At 45.0% G+C, this 16764-nt stretch overlaps 3 protein-coding genes across 3 annotated transcripts; all 3 read right to left on the minus strand.

Annotated features, from left to right (window-relative positions):
• Positions 1 to 392: 392 nt before the first annotated feature.
• On the minus strand, positions 393 to 1182 carry BT62DRAFT_999550 (uncharacterized protein; the record flags this gene model as incomplete). Its single annotated transcript, XM_043190828.1, has 6 exons — positions 393 to 435; positions 494 to 568; positions 628 to 856; positions 907 to 920; positions 979 to 1007; positions 1057 to 1182. The coding sequence occupies 6 exons, from the start codon at positions 1180 to 1182 to the stop codon at positions 393 to 395; spliced, it is 516 nt and encodes a 171-aa protein (XP_043045341.1).
• Positions 1183 to 1630: 448 nt separating this feature from the next.
• BT62DRAFT_926023 (uncharacterized protein) lies at positions 1631 to 2845 on the minus strand. The gene is made up of 3 exons (XM_043184934.1): positions 2604 to 2845; positions 2450 to 2554; positions 1631 to 2396 (listed from the first exon to the last, which is right to left on the minus strand). The coding sequence occupies exons 1-3, from the start codon at positions 2718 to 2720 to the stop codon at positions 1875 to 1877; spliced, it is 744 nt and encodes a 247-aa protein (XP_043045342.1). The 5' UTR covers positions 2721 to 2845; the 3' UTR covers positions 1631 to 1874.
• A 588-nt stretch (positions 2846 to 3433) lies between these two features.
• On the minus strand, positions 3434 to 5303 carry BT62DRAFT_926024 (uncharacterized protein). The gene is made up of 7 exons (XM_043184935.1): positions 5283 to 5303; positions 4856 to 5217; positions 4761 to 4802; positions 4475 to 4707; positions 4348 to 4426; positions 3991 to 4295; positions 3434 to 3941 (listed from the first exon to the last, which is right to left on the minus strand). The coding sequence occupies exons 2-7, from the start codon at positions 4965 to 4967 to the stop codon at positions 3570 to 3572; spliced, it is 1143 nt and encodes a 380-aa protein (XP_043045343.1). The 5' UTR covers positions 4968 to 5217; positions 5283 to 5303; the 3' UTR covers positions 3434 to 3569.
• Between the last annotated feature and the right edge of the window lie 11461 nt (positions 5304 to 16764).

Below are 16764 nucleotides of genomic sequence, written 5' to 3' on the forward strand. Positions count from 1 at the left end.
GTCATTCAAGGGTCTCGGAGTATCAATGGCTGAGTTACGCTCTCGCAGGGTCGTCGGTGGAACCGACCCATGTACCAGATAAAGGCGCGTACTGTGGACAGTCCTTGTTAGGTTCGAGGGGACCTTGTCAGTGTACAATAGGTATCGTTATGATCTCTGCAACTATTAGATTTGAAGCTTTCCCAGGGGTTTTCACACACAACACCATCCTTACGATGCTGGTCTCCTTGTTCGTCCAGAGGATATGCGGTGTTCCGATTGTTCTATACCACTCACATTCTGTAAACGCCGTTCCGGGGAATATCATAGAGCTGATACTTGGTATCAATCCTAGTGGTTTGCAAACATCTAGAAAGAATCATCCCTGCAAAAAAAATAAACCTCATCGTGGCTCATGACTCGTCTTCCTTCAAGTTCGCGAAAGTAAGTTGATAGCTGTCCGGAAAATTTGTGAACGTTATTTCACCAAAAAAAAGGTTCCAATAACACCCACGTAGTAGAGACATCATCCTGCGTGAGCCCCGTAAGGTTCCACGGGATACCGTTTTGACCAGAAACCGTCGCTGCCCTGTATCACACTATAGCCACAATCAGAACAGCACACGACGCACACCTCACCTCAGATACATTGACGTGTTAAGCAAATCCAGATATCCCAGCGGGACTATCTCAAGCGACGCCAGTGCGCCCTGGGTGAGCGGAACGTTCTCTATCATGCCGGAATCCGCGTGGCCGAAGAAGGGTATGACGACGGGCTCGGAAAAAGTGTGGTCGAAGGAGGCGTATTGGGTATTGTTGACGCCGGCGGAGACGACGATGCGGTCGAGGGTGAGCTCGGCGGGAATGAAGTTGGCGACTGGGCGGGAGTTATGGGACGGATGGGAGAGGGAATGGATGATGGCGTACCGGTAAACGACACACTGCGTCGAGACGTGATGAGCAAGGGTTGACAAAGCCTAAAAAGGTGGGATAACGTACTCGACGACGTTGTTGATGAGGGAGTTCAGCTGTTTGAGCGTCAGCTATGGTTGCACATGATGAAGCGAAAGAGCATACACTAATGTCCACCGTGATATTGGAGATGGGACCGATACTCAGTGCATTGACGAGGTCTCCAGTTGATGAGGTTGGAGCGCCAGATACCAAGGCGGCCAGAAAGAACAAGAGGTAACCGAACAACATTGAGGGAAGTTTGTGTTGGAGGTGTCGAAGTTATAGGGACAAACTTCGTAATTATTCTTCAAACGTGAAGCTGTGAAGAATCAGCGGAAGAAGCCAGAGACATGCATGTGGTGAACGATGAGGCTGGCGGGAGAGCAGATATCGCTCTTTGTAGCGGAGCACTGATATGATCCCCGGTTCATCAGCGATGTCTCCAGTCGGCAAGTCTGTCGGCGTGGGAGCACCGCGCACGACTGGCCAAGGCAGCATGAGTCGCGGACGCAGGATGTCTAGCGTTGAACGTATCATGATACTAAATAGAGGGAGCAGCCACCCCTTCCGAAGGCCTGACGAGTGGCTGCTTCTGCTGATCAACAGACAGAGATGATTAGGAAAACCTGTTAATTAGCCATATCGAAAACTATCAGGATCCGGGAATACCCGGCCAAATTTCACTCAACCTTTTATCCTCCACAGATTTCCCACATATTTCGCTTGTTACTATCCAGTATTCAGGATGGACCCTATACAATCAAGATATCATGATCAGTTGATGCAACTGCATGTGACCGCGTAGTACTGTGAGAGCAGATAGGTGGGTACTCATGCCTATGGATAATGTCTTAACAACCCATATCATGTTCGGTAAATCCATATACATTGCGCGGCTGGGTATTTACGTGGGGGGTTGAGCAAAATAGCAATAAGGATAGCTATATGTGATGTAAACGCTTCGTGCCAGTCGAAGGAGATCCATCTAGTCTCCTCTTCCTCGACGGACAGGGTGTAGGGATGGATTGTTCAAGAGAGGTATGGATCTGCTTGAAAGATATAGAATGAAATGGCGCGATAGGCGTGCGTAGCTCATCGTCGTCCAACGGTTTGGCTGACGTGGATATAGGCGCAGGCAAAGAGGTCTCTGACTTTCGACTGAGACGACCGCGGATAGTCGTTTCGTCTGCCTCGTTGACGAAGGGATTCCCGTCTTCCTCCATAAACAGGCCCTTGACAGGCGACCTGGACCGTTCCCCGCTGCGAGAAGGAGAGGCATAGTAAGACGTCAGGAATGCAGACATCGACGCTGACGACACGCGTATAGTGTCTTCTGCGGACCCGAGAGTGGCGTTTGTGATGGAAGCAAGAGCTGGTGGCGGGGGCGAGGCAGGTGCAAAGATGGGCCGGTCATCCGAGGCGGTCGTCGGGGCTGCTTCCTTCGTCGCCACTCGCTTCATCACCTACACCTCTTTCAGTCACAAGATGTGAACAGGGGATGGCAGGGCGAACGTACCTGTATGCGCTTGTTCAACGATACTGGTGTCCATTGCAGCCCATCGAGAGGAAAGAATTCGGAAGTCACGGTCGCAAATGAGCGTAGCAATACCTGCCGTTGTTCCTATAACGCCGTCAGCGTGGAAGACGTTCAGTTCAGCAATTCCAAGCACCTCCGTCATCTTCAGCGCTTCCGCATCTTCCATCCTCTGTTCATTCTCAATTTCCAAGAGCCTCTGTTTGCGCTGTGCCGCCCGGGAGAGTACACCTGCTTCCATGGTTGAGGCCATTTTGATGTGAGCAGTCTAAATGAGGGATAGCGATGCACGGTTATCGAAAGCAAGAACAGCGAGAGCAAAAGAAAGGGAGAAGGGGATAGTAGTGGTAAAAAGTTGGACCTGATCCCGCCTCTCCGAGATCACGCGGTGTCGCTTTTGGTCGACTTGTGGCACAAAACTTTATTTTGACACGTTCCTTTTTCCTAACGGGGATCTAATCATCAAGAGCGACTCGGATGATTCTTTCTCTCCATACCGTAGGGAACAACCATATCCTCTTTGCAAACTTGGTGCGCACGGAAGAGTGAAGCCCCAAAATGGCAACCACACCCTCTCTTCTGTCCCCTCTAGCTACAAACACACTCGATTTCGTGAGTCGGCGGATTTCCAAATAATGAGCGGGTGCCATCAATTCTCTTGATGATTATCAGCACAACGCTTGGCATTCCGAATCGGTGGCCACCGTACGAAGCTCGGACATCAAGCAATGTCGAAGGCGCACAGTGAGTACCTTGAGAAGGAGGCAGTTCATTATTGAACTGCAGTAAAGAAAATTCTTGGCGCGCAATGATCTGAATGTTGTTCGAGGGTCCCGTTTTCCGACATCGGCACTCTGCGCCTTACCCTGGTAGGCATACTTTCTCTTTCACGAGTGGGTTCATTTCAGCACAGATTCCCCTTTGTTTCGTCACCTACTTAGTCCGAGAGCTGGCGCCTCATGATATCGTTAAATGGAGGGAGCTGAATTGCAATTCCCCTGTATGCACTTCAAATCCAATAAACAAACAAAAACTTGAACAACGATGTGGTGATAGAGAACAAATAGAGCATACTCGAAGCAAAATACGGTCATAAATATCATCAATCCCTTGATACAATGAATATCCCACTGAGATTGCCCTCCGGACTGTCCTGCTGAGCATCCCCACGAATGCCATTCTCATTATTAAGATGACTATCGGCTGGTCTCTCCAACTCAACCTCGGGGCTATTATTACCGATGACATCCTCCGAGCTGATGTCAATATTTTCCTGGGATTCGGCCACGGATCGGTGGCCATACTTGTCGTGTCTCTCCCGTTCAGCTTCAACGTCTCCACTCATCGTGGAATTCTGACCTCTGAGACGCGTCCCGAAGCGAAGCGAGCCCAATACCGCGCTTCCCTGCCAAGAGTCGTCTGGGCGGGCGTGACCTGCTGCGACGCGTCCTACGAGGATCGTCGGGGCAATTCCCTACACGATGTCTGTTAGATGCTGATCTAGGGAAATAACATGAGCGTACCCTTGCGATGGCTGCTAGTATATCAAAGTATGGCCCGAAATAAGCATCACGAGCGTAGAACGCCACGTATAAGACCAGCGACATCGAATAAAGAGCGTATGATTCGACCAAGACTTCGATAATGCGCCGGTAAGCTCTGACTCCGCTCCCTCCCCCTCCTACTCGAGCGACAGTGATGATGCGGTAGACGATAAGGAAGGTGCATAAAAAGTTCGTAGCAAGGAGGAAGGATGAATAGAGTACGAAACCGAGAATATAGGAATTGGAGACGGTAAAGTCTTCGTAGTCACCAAGAAGTTTAAACACTGCACGAACGCTTGGGTAAATCAGCCAACTAAGAGGTCTGAGAGGTCTTACCGACTGCGCAAACAAGAAAGAGTGCAGGAAGCAGAATGATCAGCCACCGCTGACCCCAGACGGTCCAACAACGCCAAATCTACAATTGGATTGTATGCGGCATCGAAAATTGCATTGTCACACTCACCATGGTAGAATCTGCGAGGATCGTACAGAGGGTACTTGCTACACCCGTGCTGATTATTGCCGATACACCGGGACTCTCGTAGAACACGTTTTCGGTCCGAAAGCTCTGTCCGTGATCGACGAATACAGAGTTGATGTTTGACATGATAAGGGCGAAGTCAACGGTAGTAACGATATAGAGGAGTATTATCAGGACGACCATGGCTCGTCCGACAGCCCGGGACTTGTCCATAACTATGTCATTCACATGAGCTTGTGTCGCATTGTAGGGATGTTACCAGGCTCACAGATATTCCACAATGTTACGGCAACAATCCCGGTATATATCCCTATGGAGCGCTCTGATTAGACACGTATCACAAGTTTGAATCAATGTACGCACCATTCAGCAGAGAGTAGAGTATCCTTGAATTCAAGTCAGTATCAAGATTTTGAAATATGGCGGTTCTGTCGGGGTCGGAAAGGTCTCGTGGGATGTTAGTCTGGATGGTCATTGGGGATCTCTGGATGAGGGAAGAGAGAAGGAGGTAAGTGGCCTGTGGGATAACATACGCACGATATATTCACAAATCCACTCGAAACCCGTCCAAGATAATCAGCTCATCGAGAAGATCACCTTCAGTGCCTTGCTGAAGGGACAGTTCCTGACTCTCTATTCTTGGGCTCATTGATATCCAGTGATTCCCTATGAGAAGAATAGGTGCCCGAGTACTTATCTTGAACCATCTCTGGCATCTCTGTCGGGAAGAAGAAAGGAGAGTTAGCATGCCAGCGCAAGGAACTCTAGAAATACGTGCAGCACATACTCGCAAGGTGATTGTCTGACAAAGATCTGCATCATGAGAATAATCCCACCGTAAATCATCTTTGACTTAGGTCCATCAAAGATCGACAGATGTCCTGAGGTCTCGTGGTAATAAGATTCTTAACTAGATCAGAAATGTGGGTCTTTCCTCTCATACTGAATTATACCCATCAAAGTATGCAATATGGTAGCAGTAAAAATGTACCGGCTAGGAGTACATTGCATTCCTCATGACCTTTGGATCCGGCGTCCGCATCAAAGACAGATAGTTGTAAGTTCTTTGCTGACAGCTGGAAGAATAATTTCTGCCTGACCAAGTCACGTAGGATTCTGAGTGTTTGAACGACGAACCAAACTTGATATCGAGGGAGAGTTGATATCGATCAACTCTGGGAAAGCGAGCCGAATATCCGGGACTCTTCTGACCACGATGACCAAATAGTATCGTCCTGTATCTTCTTCAAGGTCTAAGAAAATGATGCGCATTCGTAGCACCTAATAAAGTATGCTGTTAGCTATAACGTAGACCTCACACAGTGTAGCAATAAGCAGAAACATGGTGAGGGTGCTCGATGGACCGTATTCAATATATATAGTCCATCCCGACATAAAGGGGTATTGAGCTTGGCCGGCGGGATATGATGGAGCTCCTGCTTGATAATCCAACACTCCCCCTCAAGCAGAGCAAAGTCCAAGCTCAGTAGCGAAGTGCTTCACCTTGGCTGAAGGTAAAGGCTTGGTGAGAGCATCAGCAACCATGTCCTCAGTGGGACAATAAACAAGATGAAGGGAGCCTTCACTGATGACCCAGCAAATGAAGTGAAAGTGAATGTCGATATGCTTGGTTCAGGCATGATACTGATGATCTTTTGAGAGTGCAATAGCAGACTGATTGTCTGAGAATAAAGTTGTAGCCTTAGTAATCAGTGAGAAAACCTGAGAGAGCAGACTGCAAAGCCAGAGCACCTCCTTCGATGCATGTGTTGCAGCCACATATTCAGACTCGGTGGTTGAAAGTGAGATGATCTCCTGCTTTTTAGATGACCACAAAACAGCTCCACCATTCAGCATGAAAGCATACCCAGTAATGGCATGCCTATCCTCTGCCATGCTCCTATCAGCATCCACATAACCATGCAAAACCTTTCTGTTTCCCCCAAACATCAGCTGGTAATCTCTCATGCCCTTCAGGTAGTGAAAAATGTGCTTTACGGCCTTCCAATGAGCCTCTGCAGCAGCTGTTGAATATTTCGAGACTGTTGTCATCGCAAATGCGATGTCAGGGTATGTCCTGAGCATAACCCAGATCAAAGAGCCAACAGACTCCCTGTAAGGGACATCTCTCATGGCTGCAATTTCTTGGGTAGAGGCTGGTGCAGGAAAGGAAGACAAACAGAGATTAATATCCATTGGTATAGAGACTGATTTGAGGTCTTCAAAGCCATAGCAATAAACAATGGCATCGATATACGAGCATTGGGAAAGAGAAACAGAGCATGACTCATAGTCATGCATGATCTCAATGCTGAGAATCCAGTGCAGCTCTCCCAAATCTATCACTTCCATGTATTTTGCCATACCTTCTTTTATCTCTTGCACTAGATGCAATGATGATGCTGTGATGGTGCAGTCATCAACATGGACAGCAATGATAGTCAAGTTTTGGCCCTCCTGCTTATAAAACATGGCTTGATCAATGTTACACTGCTTGAATCCCAGCTGCACCACCAAAATCTCAACAAGATATTGATACCAGTGACAACCACTCTGCTTCAAACCATATAGAGTCTTTATGAGATGGCAGACTTGATCAGGATGGGAGCCAGGCTCAGGATAGCCAGGAGATTGACACATGTAAATGATTTCTTCATTGGTGAGCTTTCCATTCAAGTATGCACTCTTGATATTGACTTGATGGAGCTCTAGGTCGAGTGTCACAGCCATAGCAAGGATTGAATGGATAGATGCAAGTCTTGCAACAGGAGCATAAGTGTCAAAGTAGTCAATGCCAGGTACTTGTGAGAACTCTTGTGCTACCAAGCGAGCCTTGAACTTGACTATGCCTCCCTCAGCATTCTTCTTGATTCAAAAGATCCACTTTAAGCCCATGACATTTGCTCCAACTGGTTTTTTGACAATTTTCCAAGTCTCCACAATCTTCAATGTTGCAAGCTCTTCCTGTATTGCATCTTTCCACAAAGGCCAATCAGGCTGATGCTTTGCTTCAGCTAGACTGCATGGCTCTAAGGCTTCTGCATCAGCTGTTGAAATGGCTATGGCATACTCCTCAAGGAAGTCAGCATCCTTGAGTATCATCAACCAATCTGCCTCTCCTTCTCCCTCAAACTTGAGAGGTTTGTTGTTTTCATTGGCAACTGGTAACTGAACACCAACAGATACCACAGAATTGCTTGAGTGTGCTAATACACTGCCTTTGCCAGAGATGAGGTTCAGCACCTGCTAGCTAGACTTTCAAGTGCATCTGGAATGGGTTTTTTCAACTATGGGTTGGACTGTAGGCTGGGCTTTAGGGGTAGGTGACACCTGTGATGGCTTTGCAGTAGGTGGATTAGACTGAGTTTTTGGCATTGACAGAATCTTGTGTAGCTCAATGTCTTTCTCTCCTTCAAGATTGTCAGTGGCAATATGAGTTGTGTCAAAATAGACATTTTACTCAATGGACACCATCTTGCTCTCTGTCCAGTAGACATGAGATCCATTGCTTGTTTCATTGAATCCAATCCATTGACCTTCACATATGTGGCTATCCAACTTCATAGCCTTAGTCTCAAGGTGTACTCAGCATTTCTCTCCCCATTCCCACAACCCTTTTAGATCTGACTTCTTTCCTGTGACAGCTTCATAAGGAGTCATCCCATTCAGAGCCTTTGTCAATATTCTGTTGAGGACCCAAACAGCATAGTGAACAGCCTCAGCCCATAGGAAGTGAGGTAAGCCACTCGAATGCAGTATAGTCCTGACTTTTTTGATAACTGTGCAATTATACCTTTCAGCCACCCCATTGTGCTGTGGCATATTATGCACAGTCATCTTTCTTGCTGTGCTGGTATTTTTCAGATGCAAGACAAACACTTTGTCAAAGTATTCACCTCCATGGTCTGAATGGAGGATTTTTACAGGGCAGTCATACTGAGTGTAGATGTGAGCTTTATAGGCTTTGTATGCTGTAAAAGCTTCACTCTTCTGGTGTAAGAATTTAAGGTAAGCCCAATGAGTGCTGTCATCAATGAAAGAGATGAAGTAATAGTGTTTACACAGAGATTCTACAGATGCAGGTCCCTATAAATCAAAGTGAATTTCACCTCTAATATTGGTTGCATATTCTTCCCCTCAAGCCTTAGACACTGGCTTTCATGTAGCTTTAGCATAGACATATGACTCACAGAACTGTGGTTTGTTACAATTTTTTCCTTTTCCCTCCTTTAAAACCCCTATTTATGCTTAATCAAGATGTCAAGACAGAGGTGCTTAGGATCATGGGAGTGGCTTAGTCATCACAAACTGGTCGACTTCACCATTGTTCTCTAATGCACATCAACGATGCTCAACAATGCATAATCATTCTTTTATGTACAGCAGTGATGCTCTAGGACAATGGGCACCATAGACACAAGGAGATACAATTAGTAGTAATATTCTTAGCATAGTCAGAACAGTATTTAAGGACCACAGCTCTTGCTGGTATACTCCAGCTTTGAGCTAAAGTTTATTCATCTCATTCTATACTCGAGCCAACACCACAGGCCTTGTGACACACTGTTTGGATTCACAACAAGTGAACTCAGCTGATCCCTCAAAGTGCAAAGGGACACCTGATTATCATGTGATTCTAAACATGTGGCACTTGAGTCTAACAATTAGCTTGAAGCTTCCTTATTCCCTTTCTTAAGCCTAATTGTGCTGAGAAACTGAATGCTCCTCTTAAACAATGACAATTCTAACTTCGATCATCAGTTCTTTGAACTCCTCTCTTCCATCATTGGAACACTGATTGGTTTATTAGTGATCATTCAGCTGTGTCAGAGATGCCATTTCATTACCACTTGGGCCATCAGACATTATCAGAAATTTCAAAACATTTAGCATATTTTATAAAATGTAACTTCTGATCTCCTATTACATAATATCTCAGAATCCCAATGAATGACCTATCAGCTCTCAGAAGCCAGGCCTAGTGACTTGCATCAGGGGGATGGTCAGGAAGAAGAGGGAAAACAGCACTCTCCCTGACCCAAAAACCAGTACTCTCGCATTCCAGGAGGATGTAGAATCTTTGTATCAGACACAGTCTCCAACCATGAAGATGAGAATCTCTCTGAGGACTTCTTTCAGCAGTCCCCCTCCCCCTTTTCTGTCTCTCAGACCTATGGGATTGCTGACCATGCCAGGGACTCTCTTGATGCCCCTTGGATGGCTTCAAGATTCTGCATATCAACATCTGGCAGCCAGCCTCATGGCCTTCATTCTCCCTCAGCCATCAGTGCCTGGATGGGGGAAGACATTGCTGGACAGCCCAATAATGAGCAGAGACAATGAGAATGATGGGAGGAGACTATACAAAGGTATTTTCCCACCTGGGACTTTACTGTCTCCTTTGACTATGATGAAGCCATCTGACAGAAAGGACAAAGACAGCAGACTGAGCTGCAGCCAGTATGTCATGAGTCTGAAGAAAGAATCACGATGGAAGAGTCTCAGAGAAGGGCAGCTGCTGAGTATGATGAGCAAAACAGAAATTGCCAGTGAGAAGTGGAGAGAGAAAGACTGGCTAGGGCCAATATCACCAACTGGTATAGGCTCTGACTAGAGATCGCTAGTGTTCTCGTGCCTGTATGAGTGGACCCCTCTTCTCCCATCTTCAGGAAGCTGAGCACATCATGGAGCAGAACCCCTGAGTACTGGGCCAACAGAACCTGAACCAGGTGAGGACAAAGACCCCCAACCCCTCAGTATCCTTCTTCCTGACAAACCCCTAGTGCTGACTCCACTTTTGGAAGTGATGAGTCTATCTTGGGGCACTACAGGCTCCGAGTCCCTGGAAATGCTCACATCTCTGCCCATGCACTCTGAGGTTTTCTCAGAAGTAGGGTCATTGGACAGCTTATTGACAATGACTACCAGCAAAACATCTGCCTCTATTATAAGCAAGTGATGGCAGCAAGAGTGACAGAGGGAAATCACTATGATTCTGACATTGAGAGCTGTCTAGTTGCCACCTATAATCATACACCAGATTCTGCAACCACTAGGCCGAGTACTCAGTCAAAGCAGTGAAGCAACGATATAATCAGAGCAGGCAGGGAGTTTTTATGACCCACCTGCCATTTTCCTCCTCGAGAAGGGAGGAGATGACAAGGAGGACACAGAAGGGGAAACTGAAAGCAGCAGTCCATCTCGTTCTGGTGGAGGGTATGCATATGAAACCACTGATGAAGAAGAATTGGAACAGGAGATAAAGAAGGTGAGAGCACAGAAATACCAGGAGTATTATCTGCAGAGAGTAAATTTCTTATAGCATGATGCCATTTGGGTGGCATCGCAACTAGGACAATTGTACATCTATTCTACTACTAATAAATAAACAGAAATCCTTAGGCATGCAGTAACAGACTATGTCGCCACCCAATATAATCAGCAGCACCCCAAAGATCCAGTACAGTGGCTATTGGTATACCAGATGCCAATGATCATACATCCAATGCTAATGTCTCCATCTGTCACCCCAAAGTGAGCTGTATACATGATTCCATTCATCTAAAGCACACTTTTGTGTTCTGCACCCTCCTCTCGATCAATAGCAACTCAGCTCTCTCAAACCCAAATACTGCCAGAAGAAAAAGCCATCGGTTATTGAAACCTGTGGACCAGCAAAGGATCTCAACTCCTTGAGAGACAACCCCCCCTGGATGAAGCAGAAATCAGTGGGATAGGAAAGAATCCGATATGGGATGATCTGGAGGCTATACACCTAGGATTCATAATTCAAGATGGAGTGATCATCAGAAAGGAGGGACCTCCTCCAGGCAGTCTGGTGGCTGATGACTGCTCATTATATTCATTTCTTGGGCCACCCAATGAGTGGCACCAACCACCCTTCAATGAATATCCCAATCTGATGGAGATGCTGCTCTATGATGCAGCCATCCTCCAATGTCGCTCAGATCTTCTTCGGAAGCCTTGACTCTTTAAAGGGGCCTTGAATGACACCAACTGCTTCCTTGTTGACTGTGAACAATACTTTGAAGTCTACACTGGGTATCTCAGCATAGATATGAATAAGGTTGTTTTTGCTGCCTCCTACCTCAAGGAAAAGGCAAAAACCTGGTGGATTCTAATCTCTCTGAACTTCTGTTCCACCATGAGGGGACACTATTGATACCCCTTGTGGCCCATCTTCAAACAAATGCTCAACAACAAGTTCATTGACCCAGCAGTGCAGAAAGTATATAAACAAAAGATCAAGGAGTACAAGATGGCAGACAAAGCAGCCACCAACTATTTCAATGAGTTAGAGTGGCTTGCAAAACTTGCTGGAATACAGGATGATACAGCCAATGATAGCCAAATGGTGGAAGCTCTCAAACAAGGAGTTTCTTTCTTGTACATCATGATGATCTCAGTGATTGGCATCAAAGCATTAATGCCAGTCAGATACAATGAGTGAAAAGACTGGATCATCGAGATGTATAAGGAACAACAAAAGCAGAAAGCAGAGTCCTCTATGCTACAAGATTACAAGAAGCTGACACTGCCAACCCTGAACAAGTTGGGGCAAACTGCTGGAAAATCATCAGGAATCTCCATGACTTCCACCTACAGCACACAACAAACTGGAACTGGCACCACCTATATGGAAAGTGAGAAGCTGATAGATATTGATCATATGAAGAAAAAGGGGAAGTGTTTCAACTGTGGACAAAAGAGACATATGGCAAAGGACTGCCCAAAGAAGAAGAGAACTCAGGAAGATATCAGGGCACAAATCACTGAACTTCAGAAGGAAGATGAAGAACTCAGCAAGGAAATGAAGGTAGAGAAGGTAAAAAAAACAGCTGATCAGTGAGCAATTCCACTGAATCAGCTAAGAACTTTCACAGTGTGCAAACTCCAGCTGCTAGCTAGACTAATAGTACTTCTGTAGTAACTCCTATGCCTATCTATATTATGCATCTGAATATACCAAGTATTACCATGCACACTGAAGAATCACAAACAAAGAAAACTCAAACACCTGTGGGCTGAACAGAGGCAGAGAGCCCTACTACTTGGCTCAAACCATTCAACATGGAATGGACTTAGAGGGCCATCAGAGAAGCCAAAAATGAGGTGGCAGCAAAGGCTGTGCTGAAAAATTGGGTTCACTGAACTAAAGTTGAGGAGGTGATCAATGAGATGGTAGAAGGAATTAAAAAAGCAGAATGATGTCAGGCCCTAGAATGGCTAGATGAACTCCATGGACTGCGAAGATTCATCTGGCAGGCCAAGACAGCTGGGCAGGACCTAATCACAAAGGTCCAGATCAAAACTCTCACCTCCTGAACTAGGTATGCAGCAACAGCTCTAATTGACAGTGGATGTACCAGGAGTTCAATTAATTGTGCTTTCATCAACAAGCACTAACTTCCAACCAGGGCCACTGCTGCCCTAATACCAGTCTATAACACTGACGGAACAAAAAACCAAGCTGGCTCAATCACTGAGTTCATCAAATTAAGACTCACAATTGGTGACCATTCAGAACAAATCAACTTAGCCATCACAGACCTTGGGATCAAAGAACTCTTCCTAGATCATGACTGGCTAATATGGCATAACCTATTGATCAACTGGAAAACCAGATGCATTACATTCACAAGATGCCACTGTCAGAAAATTCTGTTCGAACTTCCTGATGAAGATCCTGAAGATCAGTGAGATAAAGAAATGGAGGATGGAGAGACGATCCTTGCCATAGATCTCCAACAGAAACTACATATCCAGGCTATACACTATGCCAATAATCTAGCCATTAAGGCCAATGAACAGAAAGGAGAGAGAACTTTTAAAGAGATGATACCTGACTGGGCATGTGACTATAGAGACCTATTCAAGAAAGAGAGTTTTGATGAGTTACTAGTACCAAAGCCCTGGGATCACACTATTGAGCTTATCCCTAATGCCAATGCCAACTTGAACTGTAAAACGTATCCACTTGGCATTAATGAACAAAAGAAACTCGACAAGTTTTTAGATGAAAACCTGTTCAGTGGATGAATCAGACCCTCCAAATCACCTATGGCATCACCCTTCTTTTTCTTCAAAAAAAAGAATGATAAGCTTTGGCTGATCCAAGACTATCAAAGGCTCAATGAAATGACTATCAAAAATCAGTATCCCCTCCTGCTAATCTCTGAGCTGATGGATAAGCTCCAGGGTGCCAAATACTATACAAAACTTGACATCTGTTGGGGATACAATAATGTCCATATTAAGGAAGGAGATGAGTGAAAGGCTGCATTTAGAACGAATCACAGACTATTCAAACCAACTGTCATGTTTTTCAGGTTGACAAACTCCCCAGCCATGTTCCAGTGGATGATGAATGATATATTCAAAGATCTCATCTCCACTGGAAAAGTCACTATCTATCTGGACAATATCCTAATAATGTCCAGGATAAAGAAGGAGCATAGGGCCCTAGTATAATAAGTACTGGCTCTAATGAGAAAGCACAAACTATTCCTTAAAGCCAAAAAATGCGAATTCAAGGTTCTTGAAACAGAGTATCTAGGAGTCATCATCTCAGAAGGGGCCATTTGCATGGACCCTATTAAGGTTGCTGGAGTCACAGAATGGCCAAAACTAACCAAGAAAAAGGAATTACAGTCATTCTTTGGCTTCATGAACTTCTATTGACATTTTATCTATGACTACAGCAAGATAGTCCACCCAATGACTCAGCTGATCAGGAATACCCTATAGACCTGAGGCCCCTCACAGCAAGCTGTCTTCACAGATCTCAAGCACTGACTGGCTGAGGATGTTGTACTTGCAATCCCAACACAAGAAGAGAGGTTCTGAGTCAAAGCCAACTCGAGCAAGGGAGCAATAGGAGCAGTGCTCTCCCAAGAACAGGATGGAAGGTGGAAACTGGTCACATTTCTATCTAAAGCACTCACGACAATGGAGCAAAATTATGAGATATACAATAAGGAACTCTTAGCCATCATGCTCACCCTCGAAGAATGGTGACACTACCTTATTGGGGCAACTGAGATCTTTAAGATCTGGACCAACCACCAAAACCTCTGATATTTCCATCAACCACAGAAATTGAACTGATGACAAGCCAGATGGTTACAGAACTAAGCCAATATCAATACATGCTTCATCACAAGATGGAAACAGCCAACAAAAAGGCTGACCTACTCAGTTGGTGAGCAGATCACAATCAAGGAGGAACTGATAATGAAGAAGTGACATTACTATGCTCCAAACACTTCAGGGCCATGATAATACCAATAGAGGAAGAGATTCATGAGCAAATAAAAAGCACAACTTGTGACAGCCATAAGTAGAATCAGTGAGTTGCCCCTTCGCTCAATTATGAGAGGGGGATGACAAGAGAAGAGGACATGATTCGTTATGACAGACGGATTTACATCTCTAGGGACCAGAGGCTCCATAGTGAGATAATTGCCACTTGCCATGATCATGCCACAGCTGGACATCCTGGAATTGCTAAAACCAAAGAGCTAGTGCTACAAGAATATTGATGGCCCAAAATAGGGAATGACATCACCACATATGTCCAAGCATGTGAGGTTTGTCAGAGGGGAAAATCATTCACATGAGCCTGACTGGCACCTCTGCATCCAAATGAGGTACCATCCTCACCATAGACCCATATCTCTATTGACATGATCATCAGACTATCAGATTGTAATGGGTATGATGCAATCATCATCATAGTTGACCAGTTCTCGAAGGCCATCATCTCAATCACCTGCTCAACTGAACTAACCTCAGAAGGGTGAGCTAAAATTCTTCATGACGAAGTCTACACCAAATATGGCATACCACAAGTTATCATCTTAGATAGGGGACCACAGTTTGTCTCCAAATTCTTGGATGACCTCTACAAACTGTTGAGCATCAAATGCAACATGTCAATAGCATACCATCCCCAGACAGACAGCCAGACTGAACATGTTAATCAGAAGGTCGAAAAATATCTTTGCCTCTTCATTAATTACAGGTAAGATGATTGAGTAGAGTGGTTGGCCCTCACTGCATTCCAACATAACAACTACATCCATTCTTCAACAGGGAAGACACCCTTCTTTGTTAACTATGAGTGACACCCTCATGTCACCTACACAGAATGACTTCGAACAACCATCTCTACCTTGATAGACTTCACAGCAACCATGGTGAAGATCCACTCCGAAACTAAGATAGCATTAGAGTGAACCATGACATCTATGAAGGCTCAATATGATAAGCACTGCTGACCAGCTCACAAATATTCTACAAATGACAAAGTCTGGTTAGACACAATGAATCTCCACTTGCCTCGCCCAAAATGAAAGCTAGCTGATAAATAAACTGGTCCCTTCCAAATCCTCACAAAAATTGAGGCATCTGCCTACTGACTTTATCTGCTAACCTCCTGGAAGGTTCATGATGTCTTTAACAAAGTGCTGCTATCCTCTTACATGGCGCTAGCCTTTCCAAACCAAGAACAACCTCCTCTGCCACCCTCAGATCTGATCAATGATGAGGAACACTACAAAATTGATCAGATCTTAAATCACAAATTACAAAAAGTAAAGGCAAAGGGTGGTGGAATGACGATGATAGTAGACTATCTTATTAGCTGGAAGGGATATGGCCCCAAATCAAACCAGTGGGTAAACAAAAAACAAATGGATGCCAACAATGCCATCAAAGACTATGAATTATCCTTAAATTAAGCCATCAGAATAATGGTCTTAAGGAGAGGGTAATATTATGATTTCTTTCTTTTCCTCCTTTGAAACCCCTATTTATGCTTAGTCAAGGCATCAAGACAGAGGTGCTTAGGATCATGGGAGTGACTTAGTCATCACAAACTGGTTGACTTCACCATTGTTCTCTGATACATGTCAATGACACTCGACAATGCACAATTATCCTTTTATGTATAGCAGTGATGCTCTAGGACAATGGGCACTATGGACACAAGGAGACACAATTAGTAGTAATATTCTTAGCATAGTCAGAACAGTATTTAAGGACCACAGCTCTTGCTGGTATACCCCAGCTTTGAGCTAAAGTTTATTCATCTTATTCTATACTCAAGCCAACACTATAAGCCTTGTGATACACTGTTTGGATTCACAACAAGTGAACTCAGCTGATTTCTCAAAGTGTGAAGGGACACCTGATTATCATATGATTTTAAACACATGGTGCTTGAGTCTAACATGGTTCTCCAGATGACT

Source organism: Guyanagaster necrorhizus, assembly GCF_019112545.1.
Source record: "Guyanagaster necrorhizus MCA 3950 unplaced genomic scaffold BT62scaffold_2, whole genome shotgun sequence".
NCBI classification, from domain to species: Eukaryota; Fungi; Basidiomycota; class Agaricomycetes; order Agaricales; family Physalacriaceae; genus Guyanagaster; species Guyanagaster necrorhizus.